General features: G+C 37.4%; 1 protein-coding gene across 1 annotated transcript in view; it reads left to right on the plus strand.

Annotated features, from left to right (window-relative positions):
- Positions 1-224: 224 nt before the first annotated feature.
- The window catches only part of COL3A1 (collagen, type III, alpha 1), a gene marked incomplete at its 5' end in the record, with an annotated part of 31,431 nt that continues 4,141 nt past the window's right edge, over positions 225-27,514 (plus strand). Inside the window, 45 exons of the mRNA XM_010012431.1 lie at positions 225-263; positions 625-741; positions 2,768-2,839; positions 6,295-6,360; positions 6,963-7,016; positions 7,229-7,282; positions 8,039-8,092; positions 8,245-8,298; positions 8,755-8,808; positions 9,293-9,337; positions 9,537-9,590; positions 9,799-9,843; positions 10,561-10,614; positions 11,107-11,205; positions 11,318-11,362; positions 11,443-11,541; positions 12,306-12,359; positions 12,500-12,607; positions 13,783-13,836; positions 13,957-14,055; positions 15,184-15,237; positions 15,611-15,709; positions 15,854-15,907; positions 16,037-16,090; positions 16,587-16,640; positions 17,011-17,064; positions 17,307-17,351; positions 17,440-17,538; positions 17,633-17,740; positions 18,289-18,342; positions 19,368-19,421; positions 19,526-19,579; positions 20,183-20,236; positions 20,563-20,670; positions 20,848-20,901; positions 21,409-21,462; positions 22,869-23,030; positions 23,157-23,264; positions 24,061-24,168; positions 24,573-24,626; positions 24,806-24,913; positions 25,533-25,586; positions 25,698-25,805; positions 26,960-27,013; positions 27,251-27,358. Coding sequence (XP_010010733.1) covers positions 225-263; positions 625-741; positions 2,768-2,839; positions 6,295-6,360; positions 6,963-7,016; positions 7,229-7,282; positions 8,039-8,092; positions 8,245-8,298; positions 8,755-8,808; positions 9,293-9,337; positions 9,537-9,590; positions 9,799-9,843; positions 10,561-10,614; positions 11,107-11,205; positions 11,318-11,362; positions 11,443-11,541; positions 12,306-12,359; positions 12,500-12,607; positions 13,783-13,836; positions 13,957-14,055; positions 15,184-15,237; positions 15,611-15,709; positions 15,854-15,907; positions 16,037-16,090; positions 16,587-16,640; positions 17,011-17,064; positions 17,307-17,351; positions 17,440-17,538; positions 17,633-17,740; positions 18,289-18,342; positions 19,368-19,421; positions 19,526-19,579; positions 20,183-20,236; positions 20,563-20,670; positions 20,848-20,901; positions 21,409-21,462; positions 22,869-23,030; positions 23,157-23,264; positions 24,061-24,168; positions 24,573-24,626; positions 24,806-24,913; positions 25,533-25,586; positions 25,698-25,805; positions 26,960-27,013; positions 27,251-27,358 — 3,237 coding nt within the window. The remainder of the gene's footprint in view (positions 264-624; positions 742-2,767; positions 2,840-6,294; positions 6,361-6,962; positions 7,017-7,228; positions 7,283-8,038; positions 8,093-8,244; positions 8,299-8,754; positions 8,809-9,292; positions 9,338-9,536; positions 9,591-9,798; positions 9,844-10,560; positions 10,615-11,106; positions 11,206-11,317; positions 11,363-11,442; positions 11,542-12,305; positions 12,360-12,499; positions 12,608-13,782; positions 13,837-13,956; positions 14,056-15,183; positions 15,238-15,610; positions 15,710-15,853; positions 15,908-16,036; positions 16,091-16,586; positions 16,641-17,010; positions 17,065-17,306; positions 17,352-17,439; positions 17,539-17,632; positions 17,741-18,288; positions 18,343-19,367; positions 19,422-19,525; positions 19,580-20,182; positions 20,237-20,562; positions 20,671-20,847; positions 20,902-21,408; positions 21,463-22,868; positions 23,031-23,156; positions 23,265-24,060; positions 24,169-24,572; positions 24,627-24,805; positions 24,914-25,532; positions 25,587-25,697; positions 25,806-26,959; positions 27,014-27,250; positions 27,359-27,514) is intronic.

Consider the following 27,514-nt stretch of genomic DNA (forward strand, 5'->3'; position numbering starts at 1 on the left):
TATTAATCTATTATATTAAAAGTTTTTAATATACTGTAAAAGAATAAATGGAATTAATTTGATAAAACTATGTTCCAATGTTTATGTGTGTTTTCCTCTTTTATATATGTATATATGTATGTGTGCGTGTGTGTATATATATCTTTTATATATGTATATATATTCAGGGTTTGGTTTCAGGTTTGTTTTCTTTCTTATTTTAATTCCTTTTCCTTTCTTTCCAGACTCCTGGAGTAATCAGCCGAGGCCCCAAAGGAGACCCTGTAAGTGTAGTCTTTTCCAAGGAAACTGACAAAATCAAGAGCAAATTCCTATAGTTCTATATCTCCCATTCAAGCTGCTGAAATATCCACCTTTCACTGATGTCTGAACTGTCTGCAGGACTGCACCATAAAGTTATTTTGAAGTAGGCCTTTAGCTTCAACAAAACTCTCAAAAACTTAAACTGGAAAAGGAGAGAGAGAGTTTAGACCAAAGTAATTTGGACTAACTTAGTTATATTTAATAGGGAAAGTTTCTCACCACAATCACACAGGCTTAGTTACGAATGGAAGGATTTGTTCTGTGATGTCCTTGCAGTTGGAGGCAAGTGCCAATGTCTGTATCTGCTCTGTGTCTTTGCAGGGTTCTCCTGGAGCTCCAGGCAGAAACGGTGCCCCTGGCCCACCAGGAGCGCCAGGGAGTCCCGGAGCTCCTGGCCCCCCCGGGATCTGCCAGTCATGTCCCAGTATAAACGGAGGCGTAAGTCATCATTACGTTCAGCTTCTACCTTGTTGTTCATAAGCATACAAAGCAATACTGTAGGTACCTATTCCTTCCACCTTCACGCATATTCTCCTTTCAGTGGCGTCTGTCTCTTATTTGTGCCTTTGAAAAACACAGCTGAGTGGTAGGTGGTGTTTTGTTGGGTTTGGGTTTTGCCCACAAAATTTTTCTGGAGTGCAATTAAATCTCTGCCTTATCTTACTTTTTAAACCTTTTGGAGACGGATCTAAGGAAGGACTTACCTAGTTCAGAAATAACCTGACAATAAAGAAAATGCACAGGATGGAGGATCTCCCCTCAAGCTTAATAGTTCGGGAACTCTCTTACTTTCCTATGGTTTATCCAAAGCATGTTTAATAAAGAAACATTCCTAGGAGACTAAACAGAAACACAGGTCCTCTGCTTGCAGGGAAGTGCCTTGTAGGTGCTGTTTGTCATGCTCCCTCTTTAATTCTAACCCACTGAATCTTGAATTCTCTTCTGAAGAGTGGGACAGACTAAGCAAGAGAGCTAATTTTAACTAAAAGTTCTGTGCAGTTGGATTTGTTAAGGGAGCTGAGCCACAGCTAGCACTTTTTTTGTCTCCCATGCGATGGAGCAAACCTACCTTTACAACATGAGATTGCTTTAGGACAAAACTGCTAAAAAATCATATGTTAAAACAATTGCTGCTTTTGAACATAGGCCACTGTTTATAGCTTCCATGTATGCTTCCCACTCCCAGGTAAGCCAAAAACTGAGGAAAGATGTCTTGGTTTATTTAATTCTGTAAGGGTTTCCATCCGAAGGACTAAGCTTCTGGAAGACGTACCCATGGGATCAGTTAACCAGTATCAATAGATGTCACAATAATATACCAAGAGAGCTACTGGTTTTAGGTTGCTTTGGGTATCACAGGTAAGGGTGATAGGCTGAATTAGTCCCCTACTCCAATGCTGCATCAAAGATGTGCGGCTGAATCCTGATGAGAGGGTGCTCCAGTAACACCGGAGTCTTCTTGTACCTGGTCAGCAGTGGCGCTAGGGCCACAGTGGTTTGGGTTATCAGGCAGAACACTGCATGTATTCAACCTTTCCTGCTCAACCAATTACATGCCACTAACACATAAACTGCATTAATGCCATATTATTCAACTGAGTTTGCTAGTATGTGCATAACAAAATCAGCATATGCTGATTAAGAGGCTTACATGGGAATTCCTTGAAAAACTAACTGTAGAATTTAGAGTTTTCCTTTTCTAAGCAGTATTTTATGTAAATGGATGTGTGAAAGGTGCTATCTGCTCTCAGAACCACAGAACTCATTTTCACTCCATGCCTTAGAGTGTTTCAAGAAAAATTGTCCAAAGCATTGAGGCTTGGCTGATTAGGATCAAAAGTGATGATTGTATTTGAATTATTTGGAGTGACATAGTGAAGGGAGAAAGGGAAAGATGGGAAATGGCATTAGGAAAAAAGCATAAAACTCGGTTTTCTGAGATGCGTAAGTTCCCACACATGAAGTAAAATAAATTATTTGTAATTCAGTGGATAGACTTACACATAGGTAAGAAACTTTTTTGCTACGAAGTACTCTGAAATGAGATATTCATCAGTTACAAGTGAAAGAAATTAGGAAAACAATAATAAACTGTTGCATGCTTCATCAGAAAAGAGGCTGATAAAGAAAATAGGGGGAAAAGCTTAATTAAAAGCAGTGAAACAAGAATAAGAGGAGAAAGGATGTTAATTTTTTGGTTCAGCTGAGGCCCAGCTGCCAAGATGAAAACGGGATGCAGACAACATAGGGAGCTAACATCACAGTGATCTCAAAAGAAAGCTATTGGCTGGGCTTTTCCTATGGATGGTTTGGCAACTGTATGTCAAACAAGTACTGCTCAATAGATAATTATTTCCATATGTTTGTCACACCAGTGTAAGAAAAGGCATACTTGATTCATAACAATCAACTTTTTTCCTTTTTCTTTTTTTTTTCTTTCTGTTTTTCTCTGTTTCTTTTACAGAGTTTCTCTCCACAGTATGACTCCTATGATGTGAAGGCCGGTTCAGCTGGTATCGGCTACCCACAGCCCATTGTAAGATGATACAGCTTTTTTTCTATTTTTTTTTTTTAAAGAACAGATTTTCTGCTTGTAGATTATGCCTTGGATGTATGTATCCTGTGTTTAATTTAACAAGATAAGTTTTAATTTAATTGTTGCCTGTAAGTGGAATGCAATGCAAAGTAGTGGTATGCTTGGCAATATCATTGTATTAAGTAACTATAGATCATCTGGATTTTTTACCTTTTCTATTTCTTTCTTCCTTTCTTTACCATCTTTTTCTTCTTCTCTCTCTCTGTTTCACTTTCTCATGCTACCTAAATATTTATTCCTTTCTCCCTTGCATATATTCCTTGTTTATCTGCTTTGGTATTCTATAAATTGCTTCCCTCCCACCACTTCTTAATCTCTTCCACTGTCCCTAATCTTCCTTTACCCATTCAGCAGCTTTCTCTCTTTACTCAGTATGATACTCCATACTTGTTTACTTTCCCACAACTCAAGTTTGCCTGATAACAAGTGAGTAAACCTCTCTTATAATCTTCTTTTCATGCCAGAAGCAGTCAAAAGCTTTTAACTTTTTACAATTACCATTTTTTTACCCACAGCTATTCAGACTGTGCACTAAGGATGCTGTATCTGCCTGCTAGGCCTAGCCCAGCCTTTTCACAGGTTTTTCTTACTGAGATAAAGCATGGACTTACTGAAAGAGTTATGCATGAGCTATGCTTCCTGTATAAAATACATTTGAGTGTTGTACCTTATGATTTTCCTTTTAGGCACTGGGATTTAGATATTCATCACCAATTACATGGAGTGTTCTTGATTTAGGTGGTCTGCTCTATAGAGGATGTGGTGAATTGCTACTATTTGAAATTGGCTGCTGCTTCATTAAGCATAATCATTTTCAGTCCAGTGCTGCATAACTAGGTTTGGGTATTGTGTTGTAAAAGATCAAGGCAGTTCCAAGAAAAAGTGTTATTTCTCAGGGTTCCATCAGGTCACCTTATGAAATAAATTTTACTAGTAATGACAGCTGTTTATCCTGAAATAGAGTTCTTTATTTTCTCACCTTTATTTTAATCTCTTTATTTCTACTTTGTTCATTTGCTAATATGATCATCCGTGTGCTGGTCTTCTTCAACCATCCATTTTTGTATTTGTTTATTCATTTATTAATATTCAGCTCCTCACAGTTTTTGCCCACAGCTTATTTATTATCTACATTTTACTACTTGGTGTCTTAACATGGGATGTGCTGAACCAGGAAGATAACCAAGATATCTTTCAGTTAACAATTATGCCTACTCCTCTTTATTTTGGCATTTTTTCGTGGAGGTTCTTAGTGATTTTTTGTGCTCTCTCCCCTGGATTTGGGTTTAATAAAGAACCCTAGAATGTCTTCAGCCAGATTGTCTGTACACTTTCAGCTCATACAGTGTTTTATATTGGAGCATGTGATACATGACTGCAAAGTAAATAACAGAACAGTTACAGGCAGATGTGACTAAAATCACTAGAACTAAATATTGGTTTTCATTAACAGCGCATAGGCTAATTTCTTTATTAATTTATAAATTTAATTTATCAATTTTCAGCTTAAGCAGTTTGAATAAATACTCAAACTAAAATAATTTGGAAGAGTAATAATAAAATTAAAAATCTCAGCTATAGCACCAACATTTCTCCATGGGTGGTTACCATGCCTGGTATTTCCTTGGTCACACATGTCTCCATTACTGTCTTCCTGGTGGCTTTCCACTGCTTATAGACTGATTTGTACTTTACGTCACAGTTTCTCATTACTTGCTTGTATAACCTCCACATGTCTTCCTTTTTCCACCAGTGAACATATTCTAACTAAAATATGCACATTTCTTTACAGTCTGGAGATGCTGCAGCAAGCAAATGTCATATGTATTAGTCTATCTCCTCACTGTGCACCTTGAAAAAACTAATGTCTTATTTGTTTATAGCTGTATGTCTAATCAGTTGATCACAATTGGTGAGTTGATGGTACCAATTCATCTTCAGTTCAACTTTTAACAATTAACAGCAAGGGACTGCTCATTGTATTCACACATTGAAGGCAACCTGGTTTACCCAGACACTAACTGCTGTGCCACTTGGTGTACTTCTTGTTCTAGAAAATAACAAACGTTACAATAATTCTCTTTTTTTTGACAAAAGACTAACTGTGAACTGATATTAACATAGTATATTTGTAGTATAGTAGTATTCTATACTAGGTATACCAGTGTAGCACAGCAATACTATTAATCTTGTATTATGAAAATTAGGTTCACATAACGTGTAATACATGACCTATTCTGGCAGAATCTGAAAATATCCCATGAAACACATTATGTGCAATATTAAGCCATGGAATATACTACCAGTACTGCAGCACACATTGATTCTCATGTAATTTGTATACTTCTGTTGTTTTGGCTGTGTCAAATCCATGAGCAGTTTAACAAAACTTTTTTTAAAGAACCACATATAGCTGCAGTAAACAACTGTGCTGATTTTCAAATGTTTTCTGTTTTGTAGTAGCAAATGCTTTCATGGTTGTTGCTACACGAATTAAAAATATTAGCACTCTTCCCAAATTGAGAATTTCCTTAATATTTTACTCCCTTTCTACCAGTTAAAATAAGGAACAGTATTACTGATTTTAATTAAACCATGTAAACTATCGAGGTTTCATCCTCCCAAGTCCTTTGGTTAGTCCATAAATCATTTATTTCTTATGGCTTAGTACTTTTAAATTTCGGAAGAGATTTCATCGGTGAAAATGTCTTATTGACAATTACAAAAATATGACCTTAATTCAATATACTTCTAAGTCCTAACAAGTCTAGGGTCATAAACAGAGTTTATCGTATAGTATAAGGTCTTCTAATGGTTTGTTTATATATATGTAATATAGCTCCTGAATGCAGGTGACAGATTTCAAAAATAGTTTTAGAAAGCAAAATCTGGAATCGATAGACTCACAAGCAAGTATATTAGTACACTTTGGCTCCAACACTGAAGATGTAGGATTACGCTAATAAAGCTCAGTTACATGACAGAGAAGCTGAAGCTCATCGACTGTCTAACAAATTAAGAGTTCAGTTATCTATTTTTCCACTGTAGGTAGCTTAAAAGCTGAGCTGTGGGCATCCTTCTGGGTGTCTAGAGAAGGGGAATAGGGACTTAAGAAAAAAATACAGCCTGGAAAATATCTTGTGGAATAAGTTTGCAAAGAGAAACCTGGTGATCTATTTTCTGAAGCGACTGTAAGTACTAGACAATGTATTTAGCAATGTATATATATCCTGCTGCTTCTTTTTTACTGCACCAAGTGCATGTCACCATGGATTTTTTTCTCTGTACTAACGTGTGAAAATTTATTTCACAGTTATTGGCAACTATTGCAACTACATTAATCTTTACAGCTAGATTACATTCATGTAATGACTACTTTTTAATCTACACTACAGAGTGGCTTTCCAGGACCCCCTGGCCCCAGTGGCCCCCCTGGCCCACCTGGTCATGCAGGTCCCCCTGTAAGTAAAATCAACCTTTCCATAATCATCTCATATTATTTTTAATTGAGCTTCTCCTTCTCTTTGTCATACATATTAGGAGATTTTCAACTGATAAATTTAGATACTATGCTGAAGAATTTTATGAATTTTCCTGGGTTCAGCCATGAATAAACATTATCTTCTTTTAATTGGGCTGTGCCATATATGCACCACCAAGACTCAATGGCTGGAGGGCTATATGCTGTGCTTGATAAAGTCCATGTGTTCTCCATAGTTTTTCTGTGGGGTGTCAGCTAAGATTGTCTTGAGACATGTCACTGCCTCTGTTAATATTCCCGAATGTTTATTTATCTAAAAATTTAATAGCTAAAGGAAAGTGGGAACCCTAACATACATTCAGCGGGCACACAAAGGGTCTGTGGTTTTTGACGTACAGCTCTTTTTAGAGTTGAATTTTCAATTCTTTTTTCATGGAGGCATATTCTGTTTGGTTCTGCTCATTTGTTCACATTTCTGACTACTGTTTTCCTTACAATTATGAGATTATTACAAAATATAGAAGCACCATGGAATGGTGTATGTAATTGTTCACATCTTAACCATTTTCTGCTGTATTAAAGGGCTCTGCTGGATACCAAGGCTCCCCTGGAGAACCAGGACAACCCGGCCCTCCTGTACGTATGCATTATCTATGACTGTATATGTTAAAGGCATGATCCTACAAGGAGGATCATCATTGGAGTAGATTGAAATTTTACAGATAATACTGTCTGTTTACTACCATGTATATCAAACATACAAGTGTTTTGTAACACCTAGTGCATTTTTCATTTGAAGGAGACAGTATTTTTTGTTATTATAGTTAATATTAATTATTTTTCTACAGGGACCTCCAGGCCCTGTTGGAATGATAGGCCCAGTTGGTCCACCAGGAAAAGATGTAAGTTCACTATTATTCATCCAAAGATTAATAAATGGGAAGGAAGAAAGAAAGTTCATTAAATGGTAAGACAGCAGAGCACATTGATACTATTGCATTTAAGAATTTTTGACATCTCCCTATTTCTCAATTTGACAACATAACTGTAAAAATGTAGATTTAGCTTACATTAGGTGTAAATGCCCATTCCAAAAAAGTTTCAGTTTCAGTGGGGAACTTGATTTACACAATTAAAACAAAAGAAAGAAAGAAAGAAAAGGAAAACTTAGGCATTAAATGTTATTTTGATCTGGTTCAAAATAAATAAGCAGTTATGAAGAAAATCAGACAGTAGTGGTAGTTGTCTGATTCCTTCAGATCCTGCTTTGAGAGTTAAAGCTGTTAAAACTATCTTCTGTGTCACAGCTAGCAGTCCTGAAGAATAGGCATAGTACAAGCGAGACAAGCAGCTAAAGTTTTCATGCACTTTGAGTGTATGAAAGTCACCATGAAAAATAAGTTTTCTATGATCATCTGTTCTAAAAGATGGCTTGAAATAAATTAGATGTTAACCAAAATCTTGTTAAAAATTGAGTTTATAAATACTGGCAACTGTTTTTCAGAAGGCAGCCGTATAGTGAACCATCACCCTGCTATAATTTTCCCCACTATCTTTGGTGCGAGCTTCACCTCTTTATTCCACCTCACCTTGACCTGCTAGGACGGGATCTTTGCCAGTAGCTGAAACAGTAAAAAAAAATTACTTTCTTTCAACAGGGAGAACCAGGAAGGCCAGGCAGAAATGGAGACCGTGGAATCCCTGGATTACCGGTATGGAAAAGCCCCCAGTAACAGTGGTCTTCTAATCAACGTTTTGTTCTCCCACTTTAAGTTAGCCATGTGAACATAACACACAATGAACATTTGCTTGTGCCCTTAATACAGTAAGTATGTGATTTATTAATGTATATTTGTGTCTTTAGGGTCACAAGGGACACCCTGGAATGCCTGGAATGCCTGGGATGAAAGGTCAACGAGTAAGTACTGAGTATATTGAGTATAGCTGACCTTATGGTGTTGCACTGTTGTGCTCTTTCAGTCATCAGCTAAAGTGACTGAATCATAGAATTAAAGGCCAATTTCTGGACAATGCAATCTGACATTCCGTAACAAAGACCTTACATTTTATCTGGTTACCTCAATTGTAAAGCTTCATCCCAAATGCTGGGCTGAAGCATGCTTTCCAGAAAAACACTCACTCTTAATTAATGACCATGGAGAGAGGGAGGATTCAGAATTGTCTTTTCAAAAAGTGTTCCAATAGCGGGTAGCACTCATCATTAAAAATATGCCCCTTTATATGGCTTTGTCTTGAAGCTTAATATTTTGCTGAGAGGAATTAAGTTTTCCAGAATGCAAGACAAATACTATTCACATATATATATATTCACAGTTATATATATATAAATATTCACAGTTTATCTTTCCCACAGGGTTTTGATGGAAAAGATGGTGCCAAGGGTGACAGCGGTGCTCCTGGTCCAAAGGTAAAAAAATACAGTGTCATCTTTGTAATAGGTAGAGAAATACCCTCTACCATTTGTTATGTAGCTATGCTTTGCATATTACACAATCATAAAATCCATCAAATATTAAAGAAAGCCATTTAATATCTCTGTGAAAAGAATGAGAATCATTCCAAAAGAGTTAGATTTTCTGAACTACATTGTGTCCTCATTTCCTAGCTGTGTTAAAGATGAGATGCCAAAATGAAAGGACATGCCTGGACCAGCTGACTTTATTGCATAATATTGAAGGACCAGGACTTCCTGCTTTTTTTTTTCTGTTTAAATATTTTGTTCTGGCACTTGTTTAGAACTTCTCAGGCCTCACAGACCTCAGTTCATGCTGAGGACACTCAGCACCATGCAGAAAGAATCTGTCTTATTTTTATGTCTCTTCCTCTTGAATAAACAAAAAAATGTTCTCGCCAAAATTCATTCTGCCATCACTGTTTTCTTCCCATAACAGGGTGAAACTGGTCTTCCTGGAGTAAATGGAGCACCGGGCCAACCGGTAAATATGTGCATCCTGTAGTATTTAAATGGAAGTGCTACTGGCACTTCCTGGATAACGGAGTTACTCATCATTCTTTTAACTTTAATTACCCCACTGCATGCATTGAACAACACTGAGATATGCAAATAAGAGCAGTGTCTCTTTGCTCCACCATATTATTTTGGAAGCCATCTAACTGACTCTCTATGTTTTCTAGGGACCAAGAGGTCCAGCTGGTGAAAGAGGAAGACCTGGGAATCCTGGTGGCCCTGTAAGTAATTGCAGCTGTTGATCTTACTCAGAAGCAGCACGTATTTTGTTTCAATATGTTGAGAATTCCTGATGTCATAGTTTTATTTAAAACAGTTGTAATGGAACGGATTAGAAAACTACATAGTGTCTGTAAAATCATACATGAAAATCATACATTCTGTATCCTGGGTAGTTCTCTGCACCCAACACCTCTCTTCTTTCTATAGGGTGCCCATGGCAAAGACGGATCTCCAGGAGCAGCAGGCCCACCTGTAAGATGACTTACAAATGTGTGATTTTAATTATATGTGTTGCTCAAGTCTTGTTACTTCTAGCTGATGTTCTAGAATGCCAGCAAACCCAAGACTGGGGGTGCAGCGGTTTAAGCATGAGCACTTTGATTAATTACATTTCATAACTGTATTGGTTGGGATATTTGAAACATGCAGTGCAATAGGAGAGCTTTAACACTGTAAATCAGAAATTGCATAAATCCAAAACCAGATTATTGTCAGAGTACATATAGATTAATAGAACTGCTGTTCTCTATGCTGATCAAATTGTTTTATCAAATATATTAGTTAGCTAAGTTGGGCAAAAATTTTTCTTTCCCACCTGCCTAGAAACCTGAGCATGTTCACTTGTATATGTTACAGCTATATTGGCTTTTTTTCCCTCCTTTACCTTTTTTATAATTAGAACAAATTTTGAAATTTTTTTATAACTTAATCTCTTTAATGATAGTTTTCATAGGTTGTTTTGAATTTGCACACAGAAATATAGCTGAACATGTAAAAGTCAGGGTAAGTAAGATGTAAGTGTGATATTTTAGGACTAGCCAAACTTCATCTTCTACAGCATGAATTATATTTTCCCAGGTGTTTCCTTACTCAGAGAAAAATCTCATAATCAGACATTTTTTTTTAACTTAAGATTAATTCCATATGGCTTCTGCCTTTTGCATAAATAATATTTCTTTCACTTTTAAGGGCCCCCCAGGTCCCCCTGGAACTGCAGGATTTCCAGGCTCTCCAGGTTTTAAGGTATTCCACTAACAATGCATACTAATATAGTATTTGGTCCTTTCTCTAGTTAGCCAGCTCATGCCATTATACATCTTTATTTTCTAAGTCCTCCATTTTCTAGCTGCTATTACACTGGTTGCAAGCCTAGAACTGATGTGTTTTCATATGCATCACAAGAAACAAACCCTATCCTCATCATCTCCATGAATACCCACCCTAAAATACCATTAGGTGGTAGACCCAATGCTTTATGTTGCATTATGGGAGGGCCTCAATTGAACTTCCCACAACCAGAGGAGCTGTGCAGTATGTGCTGGCTGGAGTGCAATGGGTACTTTGTACCTCAGCACAGTGCTGATTTGGCTCTTGCACTCAGGTGACAATGGTGGTAGTCTTTTTGCCAGGTCATGAAGATACCACAGTAGAGGAAGAAACCACGAAGCTAATACTGATTGCCCTGGAGACAAGGCTAAAATGCATTCATTTTCTCCTTTTACTGTTTTTCCATAGGGTGAAGCTGGTCCTCCTGGTCCTGCTGGTTCTAGTGGTAGTCCTGGAGAGAGAGGAGAACCTGGTCCTCAGGGTCATGCTGGGCCACCGGGGCCTCAGGTACATGAGAACTGAGAAGTGATGTGCCACCTGCACTTCAGAAAGCACTACACGTCCTTTGGTTTAGTTCTAGGTTACCAGCATTGGTTATTTATACATTTGTTTTTCTCAGGGCCCTCCTGGAAGAGCTGGAAGCCCTGGCAACAAGGGTGAAATGGTGGGTACTCTTCATATCACCATCTTTGGACTGGCCAGAGTCCAAAAATCCCATTCCCACCTGCTGTTCATTCTCTGCAGGGACCTTCTGGTATTCCTGGTGCTCCTGGTCTGCCAGGGGGTCGTGGTCTTCCTGGTCCCCCAGGTACAAGTGGAAACCCTGGAGCAAAAGGCACTCCGGTGAGTTACTAATATTCATCACACTGGTTGTACAAACAAATATGGTGGAAGTAGTTCTGATACCATAAAAAACCAAAAACCCAAATACTGAATTTGTCCCATTCACTTGAGATGGTCTAATAATTATTTTATAATAACAGTAGGCAATTATTTTTATAAATATATATTTATCTTTCACACATGTATATATTACTATAAAAATTATACATAAATGATAATATTTATTTGCTTTCCTAAATTATCTATCAATTCAGAAACAAACAAAAAAATAGCTTGTCTAAACCAGACACTTTAGACAAAATCTGTTGTTTTAAAATCCCAGTTTCACCTGTTTAGATTCACATTCGCTGAGTCCGCAGTCCACTATACCTAGAGAATTGTACCTACTCTTACACTGTCACTTGCCCCAGCAGGTTCTCTCCTGACAGCCTTACACTGCATGTACTTCATTGTCAGAGAAAATACTCAGGGACTTCGAGCATCTCAGTGACATCCAAAATAGTTCAGAAACAATCAACCATTTTACTCAGTGATGTTTAAGATCATGTTACTTCTTTTCTTTATTGCATTTTTAAGGAGACCCATGCATCCCACATCCAGGTTCAAGCAATGCATACTAATTCCTTGCAAAATGTAAAATAATAAAAATGAGTCCATAATTTGAAAGATAGTATGTCTAGTTCTTAGTATTTTACTACATCTAGTAGCTCTAGAATAATACCCTGCTGCAACTCATAATTTGAATGGGATTTTTTCCTGTCTAGGGAGAACCTGGTAAGAATGGTGCAAAAGGAGATCCAGGCCCAAAAGGCGAGCGTGTAAGTAGTCTTAAAATGCATTCAGAGACTTATTCCAAGGAAGTCTGAACCTTGAATCCTTCCCCACAGTAAACCCAAGTCCAGGGTGTGTGTTGAGACTTCTCACTTCACTGGTAGGCTGCCTTGTTTGTTATTGCCAGGGTGAAAATGGAACCCCAGGTGCTCCTGGACCTCCTGGTGAAGAAGGCAAAAGAGGTGCAAATGGTGAACCTGGCCAGAATGGTGTACCTGGAACACCTGGAGAAAGGGTAAGCTGCTGTGGGTGGACCTGTACACGAGATACATTTTGAGTTTATACAGAGACATCAAACTCTGGTGTTCAAAATAGTTTGAGGAGAAATTTGGCTCCATATCTATTCTCAGTAAAACCCAGACATTAAACTGGGTTACAAAACTGGGGGGAATTTTTAGGTAGTTCTCCATTTGAATCACAGCACTTGTCCCTATCCCAGTCTGAAATACATTAAATTATTTGGGGTTTTGATATTGAAGAAGCAGGGATCTTACATACACGTAAGTTGTAGTGAAAGGTATGTGCTGAAAAGCACCAATAAACTGTGAGAACTACATGGAAAAAAAAATAAATCCAAATTTCAAAATTACTTCTCAGTTAACAGAAATGAACAATCACAAAATTTCAGTTCTGGAAAGTGAAATTAATGCAAATTTTTCTACATTCAGGATATGTCTTTATATCAACATCTTTATTGTCAATAGGTCTGAAATGTCAATATCAAAGTTATTGTCAGCTTGTCTGTGTTAAAGTATCTTTACTGCTAACAGGTTTTTTTGGCTAGTAGACTCAATAACTTTCAAAAAAGCATTCTCACAAAGGAATTTCTGAATTGATTTATTCAGCAAAATAAATAGCAACATCCTTACAAATTCTAGATTTCTGTTCCCAAGGAAATTATGCTGATCTAATTATAACTCCTAATTTAATAACTGAGTCTAGTATTTGTTGAAGCTATGGTGAAACCAAAGATGCACAGTGAACAGATTAATCATAAATTTTACCATTTTTTATAATTCAAATTTCTTGTAAGCAATGAAGGTAGTAGTAAATACAAATATTAAAACAATACAATAGAGCTCTTTTCAATATTGAAATAGAAGAAAATAATTGTTCAAGACTGGATAAGTTATATTATTTTTGGTATGAATTTAGATGACTCATAAAGTAACTAACACAGAGCAGGTTAAAGATAATAAGAGGACAGGCTATGATTTCCACAGGAGGGTTATATCCAAAGAGAGAATAATTCTTTAGACCTTCTTGCTACAGTGAAAGGTCATCTCCATCTACTTCTTTCATAAATTTTCATAATAATATGTCTAATGTTTATTAGTTTACAAAAAAGAACAGTTGCCATTACGTAAGTCATATTGACTATGATACATATTTTGTTCTTTTGTTTGTCAGGGCTCCCCCGGTTTCCGTGGCTTACCTGGTAGCAACGGACTTCCAGGTGAAAAGGTATAAGTCTTTCTCTAAAAAACCCCCCAAACTTCTGGAAAATCTATTGAATTTGAATGGACAATAGAATGTTCAATAAGATGCTGATTTCCTTGCTGTGAATTTCAATGTCTTTTTTAGGGTCCTGCAGGTGAACGTGGTAGCCCAGGTCCTCCTGGCCCCAGTGGACCTGCAGGAGAGCGTGGACAAGATGGAGGCCCAGGACTTCCCGGAATGAGAGTAAGACAGGATGTCTCCAAGAAAATGAGATGAATTCTATTAGAGATGCTTTATGTGATCTGATGCAATAGAGGAGGCCCATTAGAACTTTTTTTCTGCTAATTCCTTTAGGTAGAGTACTTATATTCATAGTGCAATAGATAGCCATACAGAGACACAGAGAATTCAGATAACATCTGTCACAAGTGAGTGTGGAAGCTTAGATGAAGCTGAACATGATCCCCTCTTCTCAGAGTATGCCATGCACTATCATGAGATTAATGTGAATTAGCAGTAGACGATTTTCTGTATTATCTATTTACATTTTAGCAAATTTTATCATTTAGTATAAAATACATTATGCTTACTATATTTAATAGTTATTTGTCCTATTGTGTTTATATATATTTATATCTAAATTATTATTTAATAGGCTTAAATTTAACATTTAAATTAAATTATACATTAATAGATATATTTCAATACACTTAAGTATTATACTTATTGCTTATTTGCAATTAAAACAAATAAGCTTTTGGTCAAGTTTTCATAGTACATATCAAGATTTTCAGAGATAACTTATTGCATAGTATGTACAGAAAGTAACAACATTGTGAACTATGATAAAAACTAGCAAGTGCTAACAGTGAATTAAAATTCAAAAGTCAGCCTGAATGCAGACTTCTGGGAGATAACCGAGATTTTATTGGAAATGTATATCAATGACTTAAATTGTAACACAGAGAACATTTAAAAACATAAAACAAGTTAACTAAAATATGTTATAAATTGTGTTGCTTTTAAGTAGAGATACATAGTAAAAATTGTTTCATTCCTTGATTTTACCATCTGAAATTAGTTTTCTTCCCAAATAATGAAAGAACACAATGGTTTTGTATGTTGATTAATATTTGATGCTTTGATTATATACAGTGACTTTCAGAGAAAGCAATGGAATTCTTTGTTTTCTCTGATTTTAACCCTTAATAGGATGGGGGGGGGAGAATAGGAAGAGTTTTAATCTTTATTAAATAGTTTAAAATTAAGCAAATAGTTTAAAATGTTCTTTTATGTATTTATATTTATATATTGTAACCTAATAGTACACATTTTGAACTGAAGAATAACACTCTTTTTCTTCAATTTTAGGGTTTGCCTGGAATTCCTGGAAGCCCTGGAAGCGATGGGAAACCTGGCCCTCCAGTATGTACATTGCACAAATATTCTATACTAGTCCTCCTAGTGACCTTACTCTTACTCCACAGTATCTACATGACAGGTTGTTATCACAGTCAGATTAATTGTCTCTTTTTTTGTTTGTTTTAATCACCAGAGCACTTTATGTGCTGTCTCACAGTAATAACCTTCTGTAAATCTTGCCATTTCATACTGTTTAAAATACAGAGAAGCTTATAGAGAAGTTTATAGAGAAACTTAGTTGAAATACAAAACACATGGGTTTTGAACAACAATGTCTCTAGCCTGATCTCACCCTCAGTCACTATTTAATGTCATGGATATTCATTTATTTCGCCTATCAGATGCCATGTCTTAATTACTTTTTTGCTTATCCCAGGGCAGTCAGGGTGAATCTGGTCGCTCTGGTCCACCTGGCCCTCCAGGCCCACGTGGTCAACCAGGTGTAATGGGTTTCCCTGGTCCGAAGGGCAATGAGGTGAGTGGGATTTCTCCACTTGTCCTGTGTTTATGCTTGATCAGCCACATGTTAAAATAAATTGCTCCATATAGGGGCTATCTCATACTGCAGCTTTAGGTTATTGTATACAGTATTTCAAGTGTGATTTTCCTCTTTTGTAAGGGTGCACCAGGTAAGAATGGAGAAAGAGGCCCTGGTGGACCACCTGGAACACCTGTAAGTTTCATTAACATTTTGTTTAATTATATAATAATTTAATGACATAATATTAATTAATAATAATTTGATGAGTTTTATAAAAATTATATTAGCCCATAACCATAGCCTAATTCTGTCTTTGTATAGGGTCCTGCTGGGAAGAATGGTGATGTTGGCCTCCCAGGTCCTCCTGGACCTACCGTAAGTGTTGTAGTCCCACGAGAGGCAACTACCAGTTATTGTCAAGGTGATCTGGCATCTGTAAATTTAAGGGAAGGAAAATAATTTTAATGATATAAAGAAATGTCCTTTTATGAAGACAAATAAAAGAGCTCTTGTTTGCCTTTAATAAATTAATACTCAAAACTTACCTAGCAGAAACCTGATTCAGGCATACATGGTGTAAGCTGAAATGCAAAGTCAATTTAGATGTCTTTAGAAGGATCTACCACCTTTTCAAATTGGAGCATATTATTGCTCCATTTAGCATGTAGAGCATTTCAGACTAGTGTCAAGTATAAAGGTTTTTGCTGCATTACATCTAACATTTGGAGTGAAAAGAGCAAACACTTAAAGATATATTAGTCTTTGGGATTGTGTAATGTCATCATCAGATCACAGTAAGAAGACACAGGTTAGAGGTGGTGTAAAGGTGCTTGTATGTTGAAATGTTCTTTTGTCTTTTGTTTGATTCCAGGGTGCTTCTGGGGAGAGAGGAGAACCAGGACCATCAGGTCCACCTGGCCTCCAGGTGCTGAGTGTTTATTGTTTATTGATTTCTGATTTTAGTGTCTTTAACAGGCTAAAAATAAATGGAAGCAGAAACAAATAAGAGAGTGAGGAATAAAGGGGCATTTTCATTAGGGTGTATGTCATCATATTTTGAATTAAGACAGATCAACCAAAGTTACAGCTTAAACATTTCTTAACTGCAAACCAGCTGGCTAGCTCAGTAGATTATGTCACACAGAACTTCCAGCTATCAAATTAGCACCTCTTCCTTTGTAAAGGATTATAATGAGTTGGGCACACACCTTTCCGGCAAAAAACCAAGTCTGCTAGATAGGGAAATGAATGGTTTATCTATGTAACATGGATGATAATACTGTTCCTTCAAATAGGGATTGCCTGGTGGACCAGGACCAGCTGGAGAGAATGGAAAGCCTGGAGAACCAGTAAGTACTGATTCTTTTTTTTTGTTTGTTTTCTTCTCTTCTTTTTTTTTCTTTAAAGTAACAAAAAATACCTGAGAAGTTCTCCTTAGAATACATTTCCAAATTTAGACAAGTTTTAGCATTTTGCAGAGCAGAGAAGTCTGATTTTAGGGATAGTAGGGGAGAGAAACGGGGTGCCAAACATAATGCAGATTTATTAAATAAAGTGCACAGATAACTTCCATTTATTTTCTCATAAACAGGGGCCAAAAGGTGATATTGGAGGACCCGGATTCCCAGGTCCTAAGGTAAATCATACAACAACATTTCTATAATGACATGAATAAGCTAACGAACTATGAACCTGGAAACAGATAATGCATTTCTTTGTCACAGGGTGAAAATGGTGTCCCAGGTGAACGTGGTGCACAGGGTCCTCCAGGACCTCCTGGAACAAGAGGTGGGCCAGGTCCTGCTGGCTCAGAAGGTGCCAAGGTACCCAGAGACTTGCTTGTTTTCCTGCTGTTACGTCTAGCACTCAGGTGAATATTCTTTTTTATTTTCCTAATAATTTTTTGTTACTGTTTAGGGTCCTCCTGGACCTCCTGGTGCCCCTGGAGGCACAGGGCTGCCTGGCTTACAGGGAATGCCAGGGGAAAGAGGAGCTTCTGGAAGTCCTGGACCAAAAGGGGATAAGGTAACACACCTACCCTCTGCTAATTTTATACTAATTTGGTGTTAGCTTCCCACAAGACACTGGGTTTGTTCACATCTTCACTTTTGGCCCAGTTTCAGAGGTGCTGACCATGTAGCAGTACAGTTGATTTAGCAGTGTGATATGGGACCTATGTGCTGAAAAAATGTAGGATTTTTCAACTGGTTTAATACATGTTAGATATTTTGCTGTTCTAGATCTCTTGGGAAAGGGTACAACAAAACAGTTCTAATGAAGCTAATTAACAGTGAGAATAGTTCATACCATGGGTAAACACTTTGGCATAGATTCTATTTTGAATCAATTTGGTTCTTTTTTCCACCAAATTATTCAGTATCTGATGCTGAATACTGGGCAGAATGTCATCCCCAATTTTAGATTTGAATGATGACAACAAGGAAATCTGGCTATTGAGATACCATCAGTATGAGATCCTCTTCTCTACAGTGCTTTAATTCTTCTCTCCCCACCCCATGCTTGTCTTATACTTGCTTTTTTGGTTATGCTAATTTTTATCTTATGCTTGCTAGGGAGAGCCTGGTGGCAAAGGTGCTGATGGCATTCCTGGTGCAAGAGGAGAGAGGGTGAGTAGTCTTTACTCATCTAACAATTACTCAGTTAACTTCACATAATCTATGCTTAGAAAATTATTAAATATAACCATGAATACCATCTAGGAGAGAGAAAGTAGTAATCCCATTGTATTTCATTCATGTGGTACAAATCTAGTTGCGTAAACTAGACTTAATACTAATTTTTTGCGAGTACAGCTTCTTGGGTAGATATAATAGGTGGGTTGTTTGGTGGTTTTTTTTTTTCCCCAACAAAAAAATTACAATTAATTGGAGCAACACTTTGAAGGGAAAGCAGAAATCCAAAAGTAGAGAAAATGTTACTAGCTTCCTAAATCTAAATCAATCAGAAATCTGATTGATGGCGAAAAAGCTGGTTGTAATGAAGCACAAATGACATTATGATAGCAAGTATTCTCATAGAGAATACTTCTACAGGTTGCTATATGTGATACATTTATACATCTGTGTAGCATATAAACATAAAATAGACACTTGAAACGTATACATGTGTCTAATGAGTATGTGCAATCAGTATATGCATCAGAATAATGAGGGGTGACAAATAGAAAAATGCAGCTTGCATGAGTTGGAGGAAATATAAAAAATCAATTTTGAACCATACGGTACACATTAAATTCTCAAAGAAGAAAAAACTCAGGGAGCCTGTCAGGAGATGTTGAGCATATACAGAAGAAATGTGGACCAATTATCTATATGAAAAGTTAGGGCAATGGGTAACTTTTATTGCCTAGCATTGAAAATGACCTGTTAACTTCAGGTAGGTTTGGATTAGGTTTATGTGGTGGGGAAAAAGAAAAAAAAAAAAAAAAAAAAAAAAAAAAGAGGATCAATTAATTGGATTTCTCTTGCAAAATGGTGTGACCTTGGAGTGTCATTCCAAAAAATAGTGGCATTGTAGACTTGGTTCCCTTTAAATATCTTAAGCTGTTTACACTGAAACATAAATGGAACAGAACAGAGGAATTAACGTTGTCATATTTTGATACAAAATATATTATTTTCTAATTGTTCAGGGTAATGTAGGTCCCATTGGTCCTCCTGGTCCTGCTGGCCCACCTGGAGATAAGGTAAAGCATCTTCCATAACTGTGTTTGATGCTGTAAAGAGTCACACCAGTGGCTGTCTCATGAAAAGAAGAAAAACACCTAGTAATCATTCTTGTTCCTTATAGGGCGAGACTGGTCCCGCAGGTGCCCCAGGTCCAATGGGTTCCCGTGGTGGTCCTGTAAGTGATAATACTTTTCTTCCACTGTAACTTTACCATGATATAGATATCAGTGTTGTACCTACCCTGTGAGGAACACATGTAGCTTGAGTTCAAAATAAACTAAGACCATTTGGCTCTTGTTGACTCAGGATTTATAGGCATTAAGGACTTCAGAAAATCAGTGCTTTTAACACTGTAAAGGGGTTGGAGGGATGCACTGATAGGTCAAGGCAAGAGTGTGAGCGGTACTTGATTCTACCTTGTCTTCCAGTTAAGCAAACTTTTAAAAATACTTATATTTAGTTTTTAGATTGATAAAACAGCACTTTTGGATCTCAGTTGCATCTGGGCAACACCTTGGATTGTGCTCAGGGTTTTATAGGTGAGCACAGGTTGCCTGGTCTCAGAAAACTGAAGAGTTTGTCACGCTTTAGATAAATTATTGGATGATTCCTGAACAGTCCTTTTTAGAGCTCAGGAGCAATGGTTGGGTTGGGTTTTTTCTTCCCAAAGTTGGTAAGATAAAGAAACTTAAGTGCTATTTATGGGAGTGTTCTCTAACTTACAAACCAAAGCTTATCTTTCTACTATCTTCCATTGCTGACATGTTGTTTTCTACAGGGTGAACGTGGAGAACAAGGTCTTCCTGGACCTGCTGGCTTCCCTGGAGCTCCAGTAAGTATAAATACTTAAAAGCAATTGAATATGACTATCAGTGCTCAGTTTCTCTAAGTTCATCTGCATCTCAGAAAGGCTTGCTGTAACTCCCTTAATATACATACCTGCTACATACATTTGATTCATTTGATACTCTTCCTGTACACAGTCACATAGACCAACATTTCCTTATGCTTCCCTTCCTGTACTGGTAGACCAGTAGAGTTCAACTGCATTCACATTTAATTTTATATTTAAATTCCCTTCAGAAAAGTAGGGTTTCTTATGACAATGGTATTATCTGCATTTTTGAGTTGTAATGTAATGGTACATTTTTTCTACAGGGACAAAATGGGGAACCTGGTGGAAAAGGAGAAAGAGGCCCACCTGGTCTAAGAGGAGAGGCTGGACCTCCAGGAGCTGCAGGTCCACAAGGTGGTCCTGGTGCACCAGTAAGTTTTTCCTGTTCCTTATTGCTAATAAAAGGAGAGGTTTCTTCAGTTCTCCCTCAGCCTCAAGGTGGTTGGACCCAAAGGCAAGCATTTGAACTGCCTGAAACTTAATGACACTTCCTATAATTTTAATCAATTTATCATATCATTTGCTTTATCTGTTTTCCTTCCATGTAGGGTCCACCAGGTCCCCAAGGAACAAAAGGAGAACGTGGATCTCCTGGAAGCCCTGTGAGTATCTCTTTGACTTAATCACTGGCAAATGACTTTATCTATTACAAAAACCATGAGGTCAATGAAAAACTAGACCTTCAGTGACTTTAAAATCTGCATAAATCAAGAATAATAAAAGTGTTCCAGAAAGAGTAATTAAAGTCGAGGTGTTTAGTGATTTGGATTACGTTGATTTTAATATAAGTAAGATGCCAAAATAGCTTTTGGCTCAATGACCCAAATCTCTAAAATGGTTTATCTCAAAACTAATTAGATTTACATGCTGCCCTTGCCAAGTTTCTCAGAGCCCATTAGTTTACCTTTGAGGAACATATGGGACCTTCCCTTGAAGGGAAAACAAAAATTAAAATACTTTTAACTTCTTGTTCAGTTCCAGGACATTTAATTCATGTTTTAAGCAGAACATCTAAATATAATTCCAAGTCAGCTATTATATAAAAACCAATTTGTTCACATTTCTCCAATCTTAAGAAAATGACAACCGGAAGTATTGATTTCTTACAGGGTGCTGCTGGTTTCCCTGGTGGTCGTGGTCTACCAGGTCCCCCTGGTAACACAGTAAGTTGTCTTATCACCCTTTTCTTTCATTCTTACCTTGTGGATATATTTAGACATATATTAACATATTAAATTGTACTAAGTTGTAAGTACCTTGACATGAATGTAACATAAGCAAAAGCACTCTGAACATGATGTTTGGACTTGGGGGAAAAGAATTCTGCAAAAGAGAGTTTCTCTCCTCTTATTTCATATGGAATAGCAATTCATTCACTTACTGTCTTGATACTTCTACTGTGGTTTGCTTTCCAAAGCCCATCGGAGTTAGTGGAGTCCTACTCTTGGATCAGGTTCTTGAGTATTTCTCTTGGTGGTAGACACCCTGTTATGTCTCTTGCTCTCTTACGATGCAAGAAATCTTCAACTCAGGATCTTGAATTGGTATACATTTTCAAAACCACATTTTGTAGATCACTGTTGAGATTTTTACTTTATTTTTAGTAGCACTGAATGGCATAAGATTTCATTATGTTGGGGCAGAGGAGTTTGGAAAGATTCTTGTAGCAAAAGTTTTTCTCTTATGATATGGCCTACATCTGAAGCTTAATCTACCAGTCTGCAGTGTCCTACTATAAAAAAGTATGCTGATGCATCAGCTAATTCCATTATTTTATACAATATCTTTGAAAAAAAAAGCTGTTTTATAATATCCTCACTTATTCAACATGAACCTACTTTTGACTCTTACAGTCAAAATTAGATTCTCTTTTTTGATTCTTTAAAAATTAAGACAATACAAAGAATGCAGTGGATTTAACTATTTTAAAGTCAAAATTATAAGTTTATCCTTTGTATTTTAACTGAGATATAAAGTAGAAAAAAACTTTTATATTTGAATAAACAGATTTTTGGTTTCTATCTTTTAATTGCAGACAGATGTAAATTAGAATATTGCTGAATAAAAAGAAAAAGTAGGATTTAATTTAAGGTACATTAAAGTCAACATAGTTCTTTCCATTCATTGGATATGCTAAGGGTTTTAATGAAATATACTTCATTCTGCATGTGTCTGAGACACCACCTTAAAGGTATCTGGCACAAGTGACTCAATAAATCAGCAAGGTCTGCTACTATTCTGAATTTCTGTGGCAGATCTGTGGGTAAGGAACGTGTGTCCTGTGTTGGATGCATTACAGCCACTGGGCATCCAAAACGTGCAGGTGTTGCATTATGCAAACTGTAAGTCCAGATAGTGGGGAGAAAAAAATGTTTTGAAAGTGGTAGGTGAAAGGATTCTCTTTATAAGACCAGATCTGATTTGGGCAAATAGAGTTTGGACCCTAAATCTGCCTTCAGGCAATGACTCAAGTCTGGCTGGCTTTCATAAGGAAAGACCAGTGCCAGTAAGCGTGTGCTACTGGTTCAGATAACACAGCTCACACTTCCCTTTTTAAAATTCTTTTTAGGGTAGTGCAGGTCCCCCTGGTAATGCAGGGCCTGCAGGCAAGGATGGGCCTCCTGGACCCCCTGGTAGTGCTGGTTCTCCTGGAAGTCCAGGACCTGCTGGAACAAGAGGTGAGCCTGGTGCACCAGGTGAAAAGGGGCCACCAGGCGCACGAGGAGAAAGGGTAAGTACATGTCGAGCCAGGGACTGTTACACCAATAGACAAGGATTATGTCTATCAAGAGTAAGAAGCTACCTACTGAATGTTAAAAATGCTCAGTACTGACTGATCTAACTTTTTCTTAAACAGGGGGCACCAGGTGAACCAGGTCCTCAAGGCATTGTTGGTGGCCGGGGCAACACGGGTTTGCCAGGTCTGCGTGGCCCGAGTGGTCCACCCGGTGTGGCAGGTGCTAAGGTAAGAGTGCATTTACTGCAGCAAAAGTGTCGAAGTTAACAAGTGTAATTCAGCTGCTAAAAATAGCTTAGAGATATAACAAGTAATGGACATGCTGGTTTGGTGGGGGTTTTTTAATGCTTTTTAGTCCAGAGTCAACAAAATTTATAGTTATTTGTGTTTATGTCCATAAGATCAGGCTTTAAAATGTCCAGTAATCAGGAGCTGTGGGATGAGAGATTGTCTTTCACCTCTATTACCGAGAGTCCTGGATCAGATTGTCTAGAAGCAAACAAGCAGCTTCACACACCTGAGGCAGTCATGGATTGAAAACTCTCCTTGAGATGAGATTTGAGTCGTAGTCTCACTTGCAAGTTAGTTATTTATCTGCAAGATTCTCAGTATGTTTCTTGCTTAAATATTATGACCCAAACAGAAAAATACTTTCAACTCCCTCCAGAAAATGCGTGAGGCTTGGCTTGTATTTTATCACCAATATGGTGGTAGACTGGCATTTTTATTTTTTTTTTGCTTTGGCTATTGTTTTGGGGCACATAAAAAGAGACATACCTGTTTATTATTTCTTATTTGACAAAACAATAAGGAACATTCCTTGGGTTCAATGGCCTTGTGTGAATACGACAAGCAATGAAAAGAAAACAGTTTGACCAGGCTTTTATCTTTCTTATTTGAGTTTTCACAACCACCAGTCACACTGGCCCTTCACTTCATAATCACTGCATATTTAATTAAAGATATATAATACAATGGTATTTCATAAGTACATTCTCTTGCAATAAAATCCTTTTTTGTTCAGGGTGAAGATGGTAAACCTGGCACCAATGGTGTCCCAGGAGAACGTGGTGCTCCAGGTCCACAGGGTCCTGTAGGACAAAGAGGGTTACCTGGAGAGCCTGGCAGAGATGTAAGTTGATGTGTTAGACCTTCATGTTTGCATGTGCATTACAAATGGGAAGATCTGGGAGTAAATACGATTTAAGGTTCAAAAAGCCTCCCTAAGTGCCTGACGCACAGGGGTCTGGGCAGATTACATTCTCATGTAACTTAATGTAGCCTGCTGTCTCAGCTATACCTTTTACTATCTGTGGGCCACATCTCAGTCTCACTGGGATATGAACATGAGACTACACTGCCCATATGCCTACAAAATAATGCAGGTCTTACAGATCTTTTATGGGCCATTCCACCTGCAGGAATTCTTCCTTCTTAAAAACTCTCTCTTTGACAAATAGTCTTTAAGCTTAGAGGAAAACAAGCTGTGCATTCATCATCTGGTTTATGAACAAAGTGTACCATTCTTTTTTCCAGGGTAACCCTGGCTCAGATGGCTTGCCTGGACGTGATGGATCCCCAGGAGGCAAAGTAAGGAATCACCAACATCTTTAGACTGCCAAATAAACGTTATGTATAGATGACAATGTACATAGTTCTGTACTATGTAACTTGTGTCTTGAATCTCTTAGTTCCACTGAGTATACTCTTTACATTGTAGTTCTGTAAAACACTATATTTATTATCCTGTCAACTATTGTTATCTTCAGGGTGACCGTGGTGAAAGTGGGTCTCCTGGCCCTCCGGGATCTCCTGGTCACCCTGGACCTGCAGGTACCAGTGGTGCACCTGGAAAAGCTGGTGAAAGAGGATTTCAGGTAAGACCAACATAAATAGCTTACTGCTTATTTACATACATTTTCTGTGCAAAGTTTATTTCATGCAGTAAACTGGAAGTTTGGAAGAGTCATACATTTGTTAGCCAGAATTTCTTGGCCTCTTTTATAAGCATATCATGGGAAAAGACATCACTTTATGTTCTTGATAACTTTATAGAAATTAAGCTCTAAATCCACATACACTTTAGGATGCCAAAAAGCACATCATCCCACCAGGCCCTATCTTAATTTCCATCCCATCTGGTGCTCATGCAGCACAAGTGATGTTATTTATTTAAAGTAAGAGAGTAACTTTGGAAGTCTTCACATTATTTGAGAAGTGCTGACACCAGCACAACTTAGGCACTGAGCACCTTACAGAATAAAGAAGGGGTCTAGTGCATATGGTATGTATCAGTGCCTACAAGCAAATGAGTAAAACTAATATTGGTAGAAAAAGGAACTGGCCAACAGTCTTTCTGATTATATATATAGGGTGTGTAGCTTCCCCATGTTTCCAAACAGCTGCTAGCTTTGAACATATTGCTTATTTATAAATAAAAAGACTGTCTAGTCAACTCCAAGTGATCCATACTATCACCTTCTTATCGTGTCACAGGGTCCACCTGGTCCTCCTGGCTCTACTGGTCCTGCTGGTGCTCGTGGTCCTGCTGTAAGTCATATTGAAAATATTTGTAATATAATACATTCACTATTTCCTGCTGTTTGGGCATTTCTCTTATTTCATTTATAAATTCCTTTTGTTGCAAATCTACTCTTAAAGGGTCCTCAAGGTCCTCGTGGTGATAAAGGTGAAACTGGTGAACGAGGCAGCAATGGCATAAAGGGTCATAGAGGATTTCCTGGTACCCCCGGTCTCCCTGGTCCTCCTGTGAGTATTTTGCATTGGATTTTGCTGTTCTTAGTTTCTGAGGCTTAGGTCCCAGGTAGTTACTTAGATTTAAGTTACTTAATGAAGAAAGACAAACTTAAAAAGACCCTGTGTAATTTGACAGTCAAATGTGTACGGAAGTCCAGATTCCCTGAATCAACTTGAAATAAGAAATAGTAAAGCACTAGAAGAAGCTGCTAGCAGCTAGATGGGTTGGTATAATCCCTTTCAGCTATGTGTCTGACTTTGTCTGGAACAAACATTTCTTACACTCATTTCTACAGGCTATTCCTGATTAAATCATAAAAGATAGAAACAGGGGTTGAAATTTCTACGTCTCATAGAAATATATGCTAGACAAGCAACTAAATCCATGAAAAAAATACTCAGAGTCCAAATACCTTTCTTCTGTCATGCATCTTTTGCAGTAATTAAAACTATGGCAAAACGGGCATGAAATAGGTAATCTGTTTAATTGTAAACATAGATTACCATGTTGAACAGTTTTTAACAATTAAAAGAATTGAAAGGTGATAGACAGGCATGCTCTAGGTATTACTGATAAGTAAAAATTTAAAAAGGTATTTATGCTGAAAAGAACTATTAACAGTATTAATGATACCAGTGAGAATCAAGAAACCAAAACTCGTTCAATCTACCAACGATGGAAGTGTAAATGCTATTTAACAACACAATATAAGCTGTTGTCTAACGTATAACATGAGTAAAAAAAAAACCCAACCAACTTATAAATTCTCATTTACACTGTGACAGTGAGTTGATCTATAATATTTAAACATGCATTTGAAAACAACTGTTGTTTGGGGGTTTTTTTGTTTATTTCGATAACTTTACTGGTGATATGATTAAAACCTATGTATTCTTATGGATACAAGAATTCATCCAGAGTTCGCTGATGTTGGTTGGCTTTCTTGCATTTTGGATATCACATCACTAATATTTTTCATGTAGAGAATATCCAGTATTTTTTTCTGGTTAAAGAGTGGCAATAAATCTCTCTCATATCTGATACCGTCTTCTTATAAGGATGTGTTTTGTACAACCCTAAAGATGTTTTCAATGCCTTTATTTAAGGTACATCCAGCTAGTTCAAAATAGTACAGAGAGGTACCTGACTTTTCTTTTCTTCATAGGGTCCTCTGGGTCCACAAGGTGCAATTGGAAGTCCTGGAGCTTCAGGTGCAAGGGTAAGAAAAACTCCCTGCTTAGTGCAACTGGAAGGAAGATTCAGAGTGCTTGTTTCAAAACAAATAAATAAATAAATTCTAAGTAAGTTTGTCATCTTAACAAGCAAGAGCTGAAGAAATAGAAAATGCCTGATAAATCATGCAGAAATGTTCTAAATATCTCTCAAAGCCTTTCTGGATTTGAGATTATCTGGTAAACTGTTTTGACCATATTACTTGTGTTCAACATTGTTCTAGGGTCCTCCAGGACCAGCTGGGCCACCTGGAAAAGATGGTACAAGTGGCTATCCTGGTCCAATTGGTCCTCCTGGCCCCCGTGGTACCAGAGGTGAAAGTGGCCCCGCAGTAAGTAAATTGTGCACACTCAAACAACAAATCTTTAGGGATTATTCATGAAACATAAGGCTCTCCTATATTTAATTATCTCCCTCAGAAAAATCTGTATTTTGTGGACAGATTTTGTTGGAGGGTGTATCTAGCTATCAAGGCTAAATCCGAAAC

Source organism: Nestor notabilis, unplaced genomic scaffold (genome assembly GCF_000696875.1).
Source record: "Nestor notabilis isolate BGI_N333 unplaced genomic scaffold, ASM69687v1 scaffold31523, whole genome shotgun sequence".
Classification (NCBI taxonomy): Eukaryota; Metazoa; Chordata; class Aves; order Psittaciformes; family Psittacidae; genus Nestor; species Nestor notabilis.